Source organism: Lepisma saccharinum, chromosome 23, assembly GCF_977018435.1.
Source record: "Lepisma saccharinum chromosome 23, izLepSacc3.1, whole genome shotgun sequence".
NCBI lineage: Eukaryota > Metazoa > Arthropoda > Insecta > Zygentoma > Lepismatidae > Lepisma > Lepisma saccharinum.
Window position 1 is genome coordinate 30,919,470 of NC_139251.1, and position 17,839 is coordinate 30,937,308.

Sequence of the window (17,839 nt, forward strand, 5' to 3'; positions counted from 1 at the left end):
TCATATTTGCAAAAATATACTGGGAAGTCAGTTCCAGATGAGAGCACCTTAAGGAAATCTTACCTTCAACCTCTTTATGAAGCTAAAATCTCGCAGATCAGGCAAGTAGTAGCTGTCCATCCAGTCTATTTCATACTAGATGAAACCACAGATAAGCAAAACAGGTACGTTTTGAACATTTTAATAGCACCTCTCAATGGACATCAAGTGAAACCCATGCTTTTAAAAACTTATTTTCTCGGCAAAACAGATAATGCAAGTGTAATGCAAAGTTTCAATGATGCATGTTTTGTATTGTGGCCGGAGGGTGTAAAATATGATCGTGTGTGGTTAGTTCTTACAGACCAAGCATCTTACATGTTAGCTGCATTTTCTAATCTGAAGAATATGTATCCTAACTTAAAACATGTGACCTGCTTTGTTCATGCTTTGCATCGAGTTTGTGAAGCTCTTAAAGATGAATATACATATGTGAACGAATTTGTTTCTAACATTACGAAAATACTGAAAAAGGCTCCTTCTAGAATACAGAAGTACGTAGAAATTACGAAACTTCCACTACCACCCTCTCCCATCCTCACTAGGTCGGGTACATGGTTAAAAGCTGTAGTGTTTACTATCAATCATTTCTATACAATATCGAAATTTTTAGATGCTTTGCCTAGTGATTCCTCAGCTGTAGAAAAAGCGAAAAAACTTGCACTTAAACAGGAATTGCAAGATGAACTCTATATTGTACATGGCTTCTCTTTCCTTACTACTGCAATCACAAAACTGGAGGAGCAGTGTCCTGAAAAGGAAGCACAGTGGGCTGTTTTGATGGATGTGCAACGAGAGCTGCAAGGGGTCGGGAAAGAGAAGTTAGAACAAAGTTTAGCCAAAAACTCTGATGTTCAAGAAGTCGCAACCAACAAGGATGTGGATTACCGGTTGAAAACAAAATATGCACCACTTGTGTATGTTGACGTTGAACGTTCTTTTTCAACTTACAAGTATCTGCTTAGTGACCGCAGATGTAGCCTCACTCAGAAGAACATAGAAATTTTGAATGTAATCTATTTTAACAGTTTTCGAGATGACTGATTCTAAGCAATTAAGAAGAAGCATGTTTTCCTTTATGTTGCTTTCTAATGTATCAGAGAATTTTCTTTGCTTAGTTATATTAAACGATTTAAAACCGAGAATACTCTATGTGTTTATCCAGACAAGTTGAATCATATATGTATGGACTGCTCACACTAAATTTTACATCTGAAAATTAGCACCTATTTTAGCACCTTTTTTGCACCTTTATTGGCAAATTTTTGCACCTAAAATTCCTAGATCTATAAATAACAAATATCTCTCCAAGTGATATAATATTTTAAAAAAATATCTATAACAAATATCTCTACAAGTGATATAATATTAAAAAAAATTCTCATGTTCCAAAATTCCAGAAACGACAGGCTGCATAATGGTTATGAGTGCACCTGAATACATATATCTTGTTGCAATTAGTGGAAATATACAATTTCAATAAAATATTTTGTACATCTCAATATTTTCACCTTATTTTCCTTCAACAATGCAAATGGATGAAAGCTTTATTTTAAAACGAGTGCGAGAAAACCCCCGACTAAGTGTTCCTCAGTTACGACCGTTAGTAGAAAATGGTGCTGGCAAGATGATGCCCGATCAAAATGTCCGACGTGCCTTGTGGAAGCATGGATATCATGGCAGAATACCACGAAAGAGGCCGTATGTAAATAAGGTGAATCGCAAGAATAGACTTTCATTCGCGAAAGAGTACATCCACAAGGACCAGGAATTTTGGGATAGTGTCATACAGTCAGACGAGTCCAAGATTAATACGGGTCAGATTGGATAAATATTGTGTGGAGAAAAGCAAATAAAGATAATGATCACATTAATACAGTTCCAATAGTTAAACACGGTGGTGGGTCATTAATGATTTGGGGCTGTATGTCGTCCAAAGGTGTTGGTACCATCCAGTTTATTGATGGTATCATGGATGCATGTCTATTTGGACATATTGAAGAACAATGTAAAGCAGAGTGCCCAAAAAATGGACATGCCACCTATCTACAGATTCCAACGAGACAATGACAGTAAGCATAAGGCACGAGTTAACATGAATTGGCTAATATGGAATGTGCCCAAACTACTACAACAACCAGCTCAAAGTCCAGACTTAAATCCCATTGAGCATTTATGGGTAATTTTGAAGAGGCGAGTCCATCAAGCAGGCGTTAAATCCAAACAAGAGTTGAAAACTGTTTTGCAAGCCGAGTGGAATAAAATAAGCTCTGAAACATGTCGGAAACTGGTTAATTCTATGAAGAACAGGTGTCAAGCAGTAATTAAAGCCAAATGATACGCATCAAAGTATTAGAACTGTCAGTCAATTTACTCTGAACATACTTTTCTTTCATATTATTAAGTGTACGAATAGAAAAGTTGTACAAAAAATGGCATGTTTCTCTTTGTTTAATTTAATTTATTATTGTCATTGGTTATACAGAATTTGGGTAAGATTTTATGTTCCTAATGATATTAGTTATTGGAATTGTAAAGAAACAATTTCAAAAGAGTGTATTTCCTTTCAGATATTAAAGCATTTTCTTTGAAAATCCGTGTGCACGAATAAGAATGTTACATACTGTAGTTGATATCTCAGGTTTAAAAAAAGAAGTTATTCATAATTTCATCTCACAGAATGGAAATAAATGTTTTGGCAGTCATATTTGCCATAGAGCGAAATAATTATACAAATGATATCAGATATAAAATTACACTAGTTCTGAGATGTTAAATGATTGAAATTTTGAAACCTTCGGCCCAAAATAAATATTTTCCATTTTAAATATTCATATTTCCAATACTCGAAAATATCCAAATATGACATCAAACAGCCAGTCTCCATGGTGGAGTGGTTAACACACCATGCTACGATGTCAGAGGTCCTGGGTTTGAATCCCAGCCTGGGCATGGGTGTTCTTTGTGTCTCTTCATCCATTTCATCATATCATCACTCATTCTCATTGAGATTAGCCAAAAGTAACAGAAATGTGAAGTAAAATAAAACAAATCAATTAATTAAAAAAATGACATCAAACTACAGAGTGGTTCAAATGTCTTATCACCCCTACATAACTATGTAATAACACAATAATCCAATAATACAGCATAAGGTATTCTAATAAACACAAACATTTGATGGATTTTTAAGTTTTGTTGATTTTGTTAAAGAATTATGCATTACATTCTGAATTCTTATTCCTTAATGTGTATGCTAAATCTACTTTTTAGAAAACATAACCACTTTACGTGCTGCAACAAAGACAAAGTCCAAGTGAGCTTTAGAGTATTTTTGTAATGTCATAAAACTGAGTTTAAATGTTCAATGTAAAAAAAGTATATTTTGGTATACTTTGTCTCCATTTTTTGTATTGCATTTTTGTATCTACTTTTTAGATTTTCTTTCTGTATCCTGTAGCTTTGTACATTTACACTTTGAACTACAAAGCTACACTCAGATGTAATACAGAATGATAAAAAAATATTATGTACTCAAAGTGTTTTCATTTGAAGAACCTTCACTTCATACTGCGATAATTACAACTAAAATACTGGTGTCTTAAATGAGTGTGATCTTGACTCTCATGGTAAAGACCACTTTTAAATGCACAATAGTCATCATGGATCAGAGGTGGATTCAGGAATATCACCTGATAGGAGAGATTTTCCGTATTGTACAGTTTCCGGCAAAGATAATATTGGGTAAATTGTACATCAATATTTTCATTAATTTTTATTCTAATTATGAAAGAATAAAATGCAATTGTACTGCTGCGTTTTGGCATTATTGTTTCCGTTTTTGAACTCACGTTGGAAAAAACATGGTAAAAACATGTTGATGGGAAATTTGAATATCGGGCCAATCCATGACAAAGTGATCCTACTACCACTTCAAAAAGTAAAATTAGTAAAGAAGGTAAAGGTAAATTGCTCCCTGTGCATAGCACCATGCCATGAAGGCGTATAGGGGGTGTGGGGGTAACGCCCCACACTTTCTTGATCCGTTCGTGAGTTTGGGTGATGTGATCATCCCCTGACCACCTTTACCCCCCCCCCAGTGTTTCCCCCAGGTACCCATGTTATTCGACACTGGGTGGGCACCAGGGCCGCTTCCATCGTTAGAAAAGTTTCCGGATTTGAACCGGCCGGGGATCGAACCCGGGACCTTTAGCATGGTAGTCAGATGCATTACCGACTGAGCCACCGCGGCCACCTGAATTAGTTCAAATACTATTCATTTATACCAACAATTCGTTAATCCTTTCTATAACTTGCTTGCCTTGTGTGTTAACACTCAATGAAATGAAGATATTTCATTATTCCAGCTTGTAAAATGTATACCTTCAATATATGACCAACCAAAAACTTAATGAGTGCATTAGGACAGTAGGTAACTCAAAGAACGGCCAGCCATAGATAAATCAAGAGAAATATTAGCGTTCTTGTATTGAAACAGTGTAATAATAATTTTCTATAAAAGTTTGAATTCATATTCTTTAAACCAAGTCGTAAAAACACTGAAAAATTACGAGCAAAGATTAAGTATAACAAAAATTAATAAAGATATTCCCAACTTAAATATCTTGAAAAAAAAATCAAATAATCTTATTTCTTGACTTTCCAATCTCAATTCTTCAGTAAGATCAATGTTCAATGTGAGAAATACTTTATTCCTCTTAATATCTTAGAGGAAGTTGATCCTCAAATATTTAAATGTCTTCATCCACTTGAAACAAGTTTAACTGTAAAAAATATATTAGATGAATTACTAAAGCAGTAAGTCACAATATTTGTGAGCATTAAAAAAAAACAATCAGTCCACTAGGATTCTTGTGGATTATACTTAAACCTGTGTGAAATCCAATATGGCACTTGTAGACATTCCTTGGATCATCCTTAATGCAATCCATGTAAATGTAGGAATTTATAATTATAAGATTGCATCCAGTTTTCTCCTGTGTCAACCCCTTCCACGTGACTTTTAGTATAAAATTGAGAACTTTTCTGCTACAAAGCTTTAGTATTAGGCTAAATAAGTAGCCTAGGGAATATACAGGTTACATGCTTTTTCTACCTTTATCACCAACCAGTTCAATGTTGCCAGTTCATCACTTAATAGCACATAATAGTGATGTTTTAAAATGTTAAAAACAAAAATCAGCATTAATAAAAATGATTTAAATATAGTTATTGAAGCTAAGTCACCTATTTTGTTGCATAAATAACAAATATCTCTACAAGTGATATAATATTAAAAACAAATTATCTATAACAAATATCTCTACAAGTGATATAATATTAAAAAAAATTCTCATGTTCCAAAATCCCAGAAACAACAGGCTGCATATTGGTTATGAGTGCACCTGAATACATATATCTTGTTGCAATTAGTGGAAATATATATAATTTCAATAAAATATTTTGTACATCTCAATATTTTCACCTTATTTTCCTTAAACAATGCAAATGGATGAACGCTTTATTTTAAAAAGAGTGCGAGAAAACCCCCGACTAAGTGTTCCTCAGTTACGACCGTTAGTAGAAAATGTTGCTGGCATGATGATGTCCGATCAAAATGTCAGACGTGCCTTGTGAAAGCATGGATATCATGGCAGAAAATCAAATAAAGATAATGATCACATTAATACAGTTCCAATAGTTAAACATGGTGGTGGGTAATTATTGATTTGGGGCTGTATGTCGTCCAAAGGTGTTGGTACCATCCAGTTTATTGATGGTATCATGGATGCATGTCTATTTGGACATATTGAAGAACAATGTAAAGCAGAGTGCCCAAAAAATGGACATGCCACCTATCTACAGATTCCAACGAGACAATGACAGTAAGCATAAGGCACGAGTTAACATGAATTGGCTAATATGGAATGTGCCCAAACTACTACAACAACCAGCTCAAAGTCCAGACTTAAATCCCATTGAGCATTTATGGGTAATTTTGAAGAGGCGAGTCCATCAAGCAGGCGTTAAATCCAAACAAGAGTTGAAAACTGTTTTGCAAGCCGAGTGGAATAAAATAAGCTCTGAAACATGTCGGAAACTGGTTAATTCTATGAAGAACAGGTGTCAAGCAGTAATTAAAGCCAAATGATACGCATCAAAGTATTAGAACTGTCAGTCAATTTACTCTGAACATACTTTTCTTTCATATTATTAAGTGTACGAATAGAAAAGTTGTACAAAAAATGGCATGTTTCTCTTTGTTTAATTTAATTTATTATTGTCATTGGTTATACAGAATTTGGGTAAGATTTTATGTTCCTAATGATATTAGTTATTGAATTGTAAAGAAACAATTTCAAAAGAGTGTATTTCCTTTCAGATATTAAAGCATTTTCTTTGAAAATCCGTGTGCACGAATAAGAATGTTACATACTGTAGTTGATATCTCAGGTTTAAAAAAAGAAGTTATTTATAATTTCATCTCACAGAATGGAAATAAATGTTTTGGCAGTTATATTTGCCATAGAGCGAAATAATTATACAAATGATATCAGTAGAGGCACAAATTTTTGGTAAATAAAAAAGCAAAATTTCAGTATAAAAACTGAGTCAATTTCGGGTTCAAAAGCGGTAAATAAAATAAAATATCGGTGTTATAGCGGTGAAAAATTGGATCCAAAGTGGTATATAAAAAGACATTTTGGTTTTAAAATTGTGAATATAATCCTACATTTGATTTAAAACTACACTTATTCCACAGAATTAACATTTCACTTCTAATAGCCTATTTATGTAGTTATCCGAGTATTAAGTTTATTTCTGTGTAAAGGAGTCAATTTTTGTTTCTCCAATATTAACAACAGAATTAATCAATTTTCTGGGAATTGCATAACTCTCAGGATAATTCAGACCTCAGAAGGTGCCGCGTCGGTGAATACACCCTAAATTTCGTGTTTAAGAGTTAATTTCGCTTTTTGCAGTTCATTTCGCATTATTTCGTGACAAAACATGGTCTCAAAATGCATCTCACACCTTTCAAAAACATGAAAAATTAACACTACAACGTGTTTTTTCAAATTTTGTTTTTTCGTCAAAAACAAAATATGCATGCCACTAGATATCAGATATAAAATTACACTAGTTCTGAGATGTTAAATGATTGAAATTTTGAAATCTTCTGCCCAAAATAAATTCTAAAAATTTCAGAAATGTAAATTCCATTTTAAATATTCATATTTCCAATACTCGAAAATATCCAAATATGACATCAAACAGCCAGCCTCCGTGGTGGAGTGGTTAACACACCATGCTACGATGTCAGAGGTCCTGGGTTTGAATCCCAGCCTGGGCATGGGTGTTCTTTGTGTCTCTTCATCCATTTCATCGTATCATCACTCATTCTCATTGAGATTAGCCAAAAGTAACAGAAATGTGAAATAAAATAAAGCAAATCAACTAATTAAAAAAATGACATCAAACTACAGAGTGGTTCAAATGTCTTATCACCCCTACATAAATATGTAATAACACAATAATCCAATAATACAGCATAAGGTATTCTAATAAACACAAACATTTGATGGATTCACTGTCACCAGGATGGATGTTTACACATCCACAATGTCAGTATGAGCACCATCATTTTCGTGAAATGTAAATACACAACTTCACTGAAACTTAAGGGAGTGACAAGACATTTGGACCACTCTGTATGTTGACTGTCATATTCCATCCAATGGATGATGTTCAACTTGACGTCATCATGAACTGTGCTTTGGGGAAAAATCCGGCAAGCAGATTCACGTGTTAGAAAGCTAATGCGTCATCTGGCAATTTTTTTGTCTCACCCCCTTCCTAACTCTTCTGCTTCCCACCCTCTTTACCTTCATTTGGGTCAGAGAGACTGATGGGGAAGAATCGGTTTTCTTTTTACAAGCGATTCTTCAGTGGGTTTTTAACGGTTTCTAATCATGCGTCATCTGACAGATGAAACGTTAGTCTCTACGTAAATCAAAGCTTCCACGACAACTTCACAAGATTTTGCCAACATCCTGAATGTGGAAATGCAAGAACTAATTCCGTTGCACAACAATAAAGAAGGAAGATTTGTGCATTCTGCTCTTCAAGCTAGAGGATTTGATTTTTTGATTTGATTTAGTTTATTTTACTTCGCGTTTTGTGCCTCTTGGCTAATTTTCGAAGATGGGGATGAGTGATGAAATGATGAAATTGATGAATGGACATTCACAAACAACCAAGCCCGACCGGGATTCGAACCCGGGACCCTTGGCATCGCAGCGCGATGTGCTAACCACTCGGCCACAGGGTCGGGGCTTCAAGCTAGAGGAGGATGACCAGATTCTTCTGTTGCTGTTGCCCCAAAGCCATGTGTGGTAAACACCAGTCAAAATTTTGTTTTGAGCGCACACAAGAATTCTAAAAATGTTATTTTGCATTCATATCTTCTGTAAGTAAATTCTAACTTTTGTAGTAAATAAAATATGTCTTGCAAAAATTATGTTGTGGGTTAATTCTGAAGAAATCAGTAGTCCAGCAGACGAATGGTTAGCTTAAACATTTGGCACAGGACACATTAGCTTTCTAGGGTTAAGGAAAGTGTATAAACATTTTTACAGCAAGAAAATCTTATATATATTTTTAGTGGTTTATTGAAAACTGTGGTTTGTTCATTGAACCATCAGACATTCCAGGTACAGAATTTGTTTATGCAAATGTGGAAGACTGTTCAGTCATTCAGCTTCCGAGGTGGCTGGCTGGAATGTTGAGTATTGCCAAAGTCTAGAAACAAGGAAAATTAACCGAGAGGCAAGTAGTTTTTGTGTGTAAGTCCTATTTCTTTTTTCAATTTTTGGAATGCAAGAAATAATTGTTTAAGTTCGAAGAAACAAGTTCCAAAATTTCAACAGTGCTGCGTTTGCAAGCTACACATGAGACACTCTTGCATATGCTACTGTACCTCATCATATCAATGAATTGTGTGATTTGGTCATGTTATATGTTTACAATAGTAGAAAATTTAAAATAATAATGCTTTTGGATGCATTGAGAAATAAAGTTATTTTATTTTTGGTGTAGAAACCAGTTATTGTGCCTGTGCAGGATCTGAACTGTTTGCCAGAAATATGGCAAAATGAATTGTTGGGGAAGTTGTTCACTGAATATCACCCATAGAATATCCATCCTATGTATACTAAGTGTCAAACAATGCAGAAAGATAACCGTTAACTGGATTATATTGTGTCAGTTGATTGCCTGGGTAACAGAATTTTTGAGATACTGAGAAACTAAATTACATGCATAGGAATCTCCAGAAATGTCTGTATGAAGGGCGGCCAATGACAAAACTTCAATAGTAAAAATAACAAAAATTATTACTATCATTGTTATTATTATTACAAAGTAATAACTATTACAAATAGTAATAAACCAATTTTATTCCAAATTTATTATTATTATATATATAAAAGATATTATATCCTCATGAAGACTTTCCTACTCAATCTGCGAGATGAGTGTATATCCAGCACAATTGTTTTACAGTATCTTTTTACATTTCACAAAGTTAGGACCGATTTTTCAATGTGCGATTAAAGTCCAGGCTGGCAAATACATAGAGGTTATTGTAATTACTGCTTTTGTGTTGACAAATGCCCCAATATTTTTTTTAATATTATCTCAATTGTGTAAATTATCTATCAATATCTAAAAAGTAGGCCCAGCAAAGGCATCCCCTTCGATTAACACTTCTCAGGTCCTCTGGGAAGGGCTTTGCCTCCCAATACCTTTGATCTACTAGTTTCACATTAATGACAGTAATTATCACAGTATGAATTTGAATTTAAAATTTTGGATGCATCAGCACTTAGGCTATTTTGCACCCGTCACTTTATTCGGGGTCCAGCCCCTTACCTGAACTAAAATGTAACATATAACATAACTGTAACGTTGGGAGACTAAAATATTCTGACTTAGGTTAACAGAACTAAAATAAACATAACTGTAATGTAGTGTCGTAACTTATATATTTAAATATTCTGACTCTGGTTAAAAGCTGAGGCCGTAAAGAGGCTCTCAGCACACATAAGGACAAGACACAGGACAACATATAGAATCATACTGGCCAGGGCCAGTGGCCATGCCAGAGCCTCATTGGTCTGCAAATGCAGTCCAGGGTGTACTACGTGGAAGTGAGGATGACAATTGGGTGTACTATGTGGAAGGTCACCCCTTACCACAGTATGAAATGAAGGGATGGACCAATATGAAATTTTGGCCAATACTGATAAAATGCCAAAATAAAATTTACCAACACTGATATTCTACCGATCCGATATAAAATTTCAAATGGTTTATTGACCCATAATAAATGTGTTACCAGATGAAAAAAGCTTGATATTTATAGACATTTACCAAGATATTTACAGACATATCAGATCAGCCCATACCGACAGAGTACTGATTTATCTGTCCAATCCCAAAAATAAAGCTTCTAAAAAATACATTCTTTTGTAAGGTAAAAGTATGGTAAAAATAATCTCCCCACCATGGGCGCCAAGCCAATTACTTACATATGAAATATTGATCATTGTGAATTATAGCACAAATCTGCAAAATGCAGCTTTTTAGTTCAAAGTGTAAATATAAAAAGCAGTAGGCTACCATAAGAAAAATCTGAAAAAATGTATATTCAGCTGAAAGGGACCAAAATGAAATACAAACATTTTCGCAAAGAGTAAAAAATATATATAATATTTTTTTGCACGTAAAGTACACAGAACATTTCACAAATCTTAATATGACGTTACAAAAAGACATTGATGTACAAAACATGCAGCACATGTACATTGATTCACTTTGCTTTTATTTACACCCTCACTAACCTTATTGTAAAAAGTAAAACAAGAAAGACAGAAATTTTCATTATATTCATGTGGACAAGTAGTATTACCGTACTTCTTCGAATCCAAGGTGTTGTGTTGTGTTTTGTGTGTGTGTGCGTGTGGTTTTTTTTTTTCAAAATCTAGATGCACCTACTGCAGTATTAGTGTAACATAGTGAGGTATTTGCCAATTTCAAGAACAAATTTTTTTCTCAATTTGCATTTTACAGAAATACCAGTATTGATAAAAATCTCCCTTCATGGAATTTCATTTCCTTTAATCTCTTGTATTAAAAAAAATCAACATTTCACAAGTAGTGAGTCTACTTTTTAGTGACGTAGGAAGGGGAAACAAAGAAAGAAGGCTTATTTTTGTGTTCCTTGCAGAAACGAGCTGGTCAGTGAGTCAGCTTTGTAAAGTGTACATTAAAAGGACAATTTGTAGAAATCTAAAGCATTTAAATATGAAGTTATTTTAAGTGCTGAAGCATAGGCACGTGCAGACCCTCTGATTAGGGGGTGGCAAAAGTTTTGATGAAAGTACAGTCGGGAAAGGAAAACCTCATTTCATTTCAATGTGTTATATATGTAGACCAACCATTTTGTTTTGATTGCCACGCAATGGCATCTGGTGAGCCAGGTGCATGACTCTCAGTACCTTCCTACCTTCTCTCCTACTTAGCGTTAAAGTGTACTTACACACACATCTAAGTGTTAAGAACTCTGTTTTATTAGGGTCTGAGCTACATCTGTAGCCCGTGCACCTATTCACGTCATGGAGGGAGAAGCATTCAAACCCATCCAGTGATAAAAAATGTATTCTGCAATGCCTGGACAAATGATAGTAATGATGATGACGGCGTTGTGGAGGTTCACCACTCCGACACAAAATACATTTTGGAGAATAATGGAAAGGATAAGGATCAGAGCGATCAGCTGAAATCTTGTGATGAAGATGGGGCCAATTTGGGTAGATCATTTATTGCCAAAGAAAATATTAAATGGAAAAATTGCATCCCTGTAAACTCCAACGTCCACACACAATCATACAATAAAATTTTCCGCTTCCCTGGGCAAAAAGGGGATGCAAGAAAATCCCTCTGAACTGGTGTGTTTTGAACTTTTTTCTTGACAGTACCATTTTGAAACCTATTACCGCTTTTACTAATATTTATACAGATGGAGCAGAATAAAAATTCTCGTCATAGGATCTCCGGCACGATTTTGTCACCTATGTAATCATGTCAGAGATCAGGAAGTGCTGTGGAGATTGTAACAAAAAGTATGTCCTGATCACTCAGCTACTGTGTGCTTACTTTGCATTCATACAACAAAATAAAACTTGACTTCGGACTGATCTGCTGTTCTTTATTGACTTCGGACTGATCTGCTGTTCCTTACATGTAATTTTTGATTTAAATTCATTTCTAAAATGTTCTTTTGCATGTTTTGGTATTTTCTCAAAGACACTGAACTTGAATTGGATACTTTGGACTACAAAAAGTCAATTTTATACAATATTTTCCCCTTTAATCCCAATATCCAACTTACATAATATATCACATTACCATGTTTACATAATATTTGTGCTTTTATTATAGATTTTTGTGAACAATTGTCTTTACTAAATTGATACTAATAAAATTATGCAATAAATATGAGAAAACCGTTTAAGTATCTCTTATCATAATTTTTTACCAGGTTTCAAAATTTAATAATATTTTTTTGAAAAATTCACGCATAAAGTTTTTTTGGAACCAAACTGTCATTTTCTTAGAAAACTATATGAAGTCACGATACAACCTGTTTGAAAGGACCAAAAACTGTCTTGAAACTGTTTTGACTTTAATTTTGAAATTAATTGTGGATTTTTAACAAAAGAAAGTCATGGGCTACATATGTAGCCGTAACCCATGCAACTAATAGTGTAGCAAATGCAGGTACGCCTGTTCTATGGTTAATAACAAGAAATTTGCCAGAGAACGAAGCAGGATATTTCAATTAAATAGAAAATCATGTACTCCCTCCCCCGCTGTAGTTGCTTTGAACTTTCAAAATACTCCATTTTCTTTAAGAGTATAATATCGTTTAATAATGGCGATAATATTCCTGAACACTAAATTTCTAGGTGAAACAATAATACTTTAGGGGCATTGACATCTGGGGAGGGGGATGACCAACCACACACACACACACACACCCTTAGAAAATGAATATCAATCTAAGAATATATACTTGACATGTAGAATTTGATTTCAGTCACAGTAACATATACTATTTATTATAATGGAGATGCAGAAACTTGACAATTTCAAATTCAGGTGGTGTTTTCTCAGGAGGCAACACTGTTATCTGGAAATGTGCCTAAAAAAGTACCTTGCTTCATCCTGTGAAAAAATCTGAGGGGGGGGGGCACTGCCTTCTCTTGCCCCTCCCTCGCTTGTGTACATGCCTATGTGCTGAAGAATATGAAAACCACGAAGCTCTCATTGAGAGCAGTTATTTACTGTGATATTTTTGTAATAAAGTACCAGTATTACCGGTATGTATATTTGTGTGCCTTAAATTGTAAGTTTTTTAACAACTTAAGCAATACGGTGCACCATACATTTGATGGCATCTTGGATTCAAAGAAATACGGCAATACAGTAAAAAATGTATAAAATTCAATTCAGTCTTATTCATGCCACACATATACCATTATTATTCCTACAGTATTACATTTCATTTCAAAATAAAAAATATTGCCACCCTTTGTGGAATATACAGTAGAGCGTCGATTATCCGAAGTAATTGGGGGACATGGGTGTTCGGAAAACTGGTTTGTTCGGATAATCGAACTGTACATGTTTATTTGCCAAAAAGAAGTACTGTACAGTAAATTTATTCATAAAAACAGGCATCTCTTTAAGTATGTATTACAAAGTAACGTACAAAGGCAACTTTAGTAGGAATATATAGTATGTGGTACAGTTTATTAAACAAAAATATGTACATATTACATACGCATTTTGCATGAACAATACATACACCGACAGAAGTGTGCTGATTGTTGAAACACAGCGACTGGCGGCTTGGCCGGTCAGCAGCGCCTTATGAAGGCCCCATTAGAAGCAATGTTCCGTCAGCGGTGGCTCAGTGCGGCGACTACTGTGGGAAACTTGGTTTGGGAGTGAGGGGGATGCTGGACGGTAGGGTGGGAGAGTAACAGGTGCGAGCGAGTACACAGTTCGGTTGACCGACGTTCGGATAATCGACGCTCTACTGTACATAAAAATACATGAAATAACTTTCTCCAAGAAAGTGGAGTTTAGCATACACATTAATAAACAACAATTGAAAATGTAATTCATATAACCAACTAAGCTTAGAAATTTTAAGCTGATGGCACAAACAGAAATATGTCCTTCCTTTCATAAAAAGAAAAAAAACTTTATCTGCTGATTAGAACTAGACTCGATTATACTCACTATTCATATTTCTCGCAAGAATATCACAGTTGGCTATTATTTTTAATTACCCATGTATTCACAGCCTTTATATATATTAATAACATATTATCTGAATTTCACAAGGCTAATATTAGAGCTTTGAGGCCAAATAAGAGCAACAGGCAAAAAATGGCTAAGACTATAAACCATAAGGTTCCTGTTGTAAAAAGGAGACACCAAATAAATAACAAACAGAAGGAAATGCTAGGAGGAGTTTCGCACAAACAGAAGATTCGAACTCTTAATGCAACATAGAATGATGAAGTAAAGATGCACGAGATATGAGATATAAACTACCAAGTTTTTCCTTTAGCAATTTTATTCCGTTCGGTTTTAAATTTTTGAGTTTTAATTTCATACAATTAAAATTCTATGTAAATACTTCACCTTACAAAAATTATATCTCAAAATTTTATTAATTCTCTATTGTTTTTTTTTTTTTTTATATATTTGAGCATGTCTGTATTTATGAAGGGCGATGGTTACATGAATTTACCAAAATTAGTTATCTTAGAATTTTGATTAATTGAATGTGTTCACCCAATATGTATAAACATGAAATAATATATTGGTATAGAATCTAAAATAAAATATAGTATTTCACTCTTCATGCATGCATACATTTTTTTGTGTCAGAGCTATACAATTTTCCATGTAAATGCATTCTTATAAAACAAAAAGATAGCCTCCATACCAAGTTTCACCACAATCCATTGCTTCAAATGGGCTCCACATGGATTTGCAGTAGGGGAACATGAATTATGACCATCTGGCACATAGCAGATACTAATGCTTTGAAAGTCGTGAAACATTCACTAAACTTTAGCGAGAAAGAAACAAGTTGCTCAAACATTATCACTTGCAATAAAAGAACAAACTATACAAAAAAGATATATTGCAAAATAACTGCATACTATCAGATAACATAATACAATCAGAAAAATTAACACGTAACTCAAATTGTATCGCAGAATAATGTTATTTATGTTCCTAATGTTGTTTTAACTTGTACATCTGTCTTATATATTTTTATCATGCTGTTTAAAAATAATTTGTATCTAAGAATGGAAGAAGAAAACTGTTGTAATCATAGCAACAGAATAAGTATGAAAAATATGATGGAAGCTGTATGATTCCGTGTGCCTGTATTTTATTTTATTTAAATATAATGTTTGAGTTTTTGGCAAGGATAATCACCCTGTGAATACAAGCACTCTTAATATGTTACAAACTGTATGTTCACTATTACACAATTATACTTCAGCTTATCAGTAGTGTTAATCATTACTCTGCAACGATACAATTTATGTGATTGGGATCAATTTTCTACTACTAGCATCCCACCTAAGCCTTTGAATGTACTTCAACGGCCTCTTCTTTACCTTTGGAATGTAATTTTTATACAAGTAGGCCATTCTCTCTGGAAAGGAGAAGAAAAAAATGTAAAATTGTAATAACTGAATCATGAGCTTAACAATTCAGCACTAACGTAAACAAAAATTCTTAAATTTCAAAGTTATCCTTATTTAAAAATGTACTGACCATAGATCAGTTAACACAATTTAAGGGACTTACAATTTGTTTTAAAAATTGTCAGAATATTGTCCATCACTCCAGAAGTTATATCGACCAGTTATTTAAAATCACAACATGTTGATGAAATATGGTATAATTTCAGAATCGAACACTTTAAAAATCTCAGAGTGAAATAATAACATAAATAATCACTACTTACATAAAAAAATATAGACAAAATCAGTGTTATTGCAAAACTGCTCCTAACACTTGCCTCCCTTGAAACTGAAATTGTGTGAAGAACATTTGGAATGCAAAGTTAAGTACAGTCAACTCCCGATTCTACGACCCCGGGTATAACGACCCTCTCGAAGTAACGACCCTTTTCCCGGGAACCGTGAAAAATTTAGAAAAATTTGGAAAAAAAAGTTGAAAAATTGAAGGAAATCGGCCGAAAAATGCACTGTTTTTCCTCCACTCATTCCCTTTAGGAGTGCTCTACCGCTCACAATTGGGTCTGAACTAAAAATAGACACCACCACACCATGCTTGAGTGATATCCAATAGCACTTGACCTCTGCCCTGCCCTCCCTCAAGCGCACCAATGTTACCCCGCACCCGACGGTCGCTTCCCAACGCGCCAGGCTTGTTTTGCCACGCTTGCTCTTGGATACGCGAGAAAAGAAGATCGAATGTGCTTGGATGTTATTTTAAATTGACTTGACTTGTTTCCTTGGCTGAAAACTCGCGGGGGAGTGGGGAGCAGCCCAAAATGACTGCTGGACTTGCAGTCTTTGCCAATGTGTATGGCAGGTCAAGCTCTTTCATCGATAAATACACCACCTTGAGAGATAAGATCGCAGGAATGTTCCAAAATACAGATGTCTGGCGCCTGGAAGTCTGGCCCATCTGTCCAGCTCTGACCTAGAGTTCAGCAGGTTCCCGTGAGTGAGCAACTCTCGGCCTTGTAGACTACAACTTCCGGTAACCGCTTTCGTTCAAAAAATGTTCTTTGTTCCCTGCAGCACTTCATAAAAAAGCGAAACTTTTAGAGATAATCAAAACCACATAGGCGAACTAAAGATCGTCTACCTGCTTAATGCGTTGTCATCCAGGTTTCCACAAAAGTTTACTTCGATCTTACGTGCATCATAACTCCCGTTTCCCACTTCATACGTTTTCCTAATTGTGTCGATGTCGTAATATCTGCCAAAAAAGTGTTCCGTTGGCTGACCCTCTTTTCCTGTCAGCAAAAGTAGGGGGGGTGGGGGGGTGGGATGCAGATTGTTTCAGCCACGATTTTCTTGCTGATGCGGGCTGATTACAGGCGAGGGTGGAAAAGGACCCACCCCTCTTCCTTTCCTTTGACGTCTAAAATGGGGCAAACAGTTCTGGATATTTCTTGAAACGAACAAAAACCATAGAACAAGTAAAAAAAAAGTGACCCAACGTCCTTTCCCCAGCTCATTCTCCGCCACTGGTGTGCACGGCAATGTTGATAATTGCAGAATTCAGTTTTTTTGTTTTTTTTTTAATGATGTTGACTGCATAGGAAATATTGCCCGTATTATTGTGTTGCATGGTAAAACGTAAAGCAAGGTTCATTTCTTTCTTCTTTACACTGCTGTTAAAAGTTCCGTCTTCGACAGTTGCGTTATCTTTAAAATGATGGGATTTTGCTCTTCGGCCACCTGTTGCTCGAACTTCCAGCTGGTCTCCTTGTTTTTACGACGCAGCTGGCGCCAGTGTTTTGTCTAGCATCTGCAAAGCTCTTGCTTGCCGATAACAGCGATGACTCATCCAGCGTGAAGGAAAAGTTATTGTTTTGAATCTCGCAAAGCTGTTTTGATTTGACGATAATGAAATTCGATCTCCAGAAAGGAAAACAAGA

General features: G+C 35.0%; 1 protein-coding gene across 4 annotated transcripts in view; it reads right to left on the bottom strand.

Moving 5' to 3' along the window:
* Positions 1–15,228: 15,228 nt before the first annotated feature.
* LOC145977713 (uncharacterized) overlaps positions 15,229–17,839 on the bottom strand; it is a 64,925-nt gene continuing 62,314 nt past the window's right edge. For all 4 annotated transcript variants that reach the window (XM_083109948.1, XM_083109944.1, XM_083109947.1 and 1 more), the window contains one exon: positions 15,229–15,853. In XM_083109948.1, the coding sequence (XP_082966074.1) occupies positions 15,738–15,853 (116 nt within the window). In that variant the 3' untranslated portion in view covers positions 15,229–15,737. The remainder of the gene's footprint in view (positions 15,854–17,839) is intronic.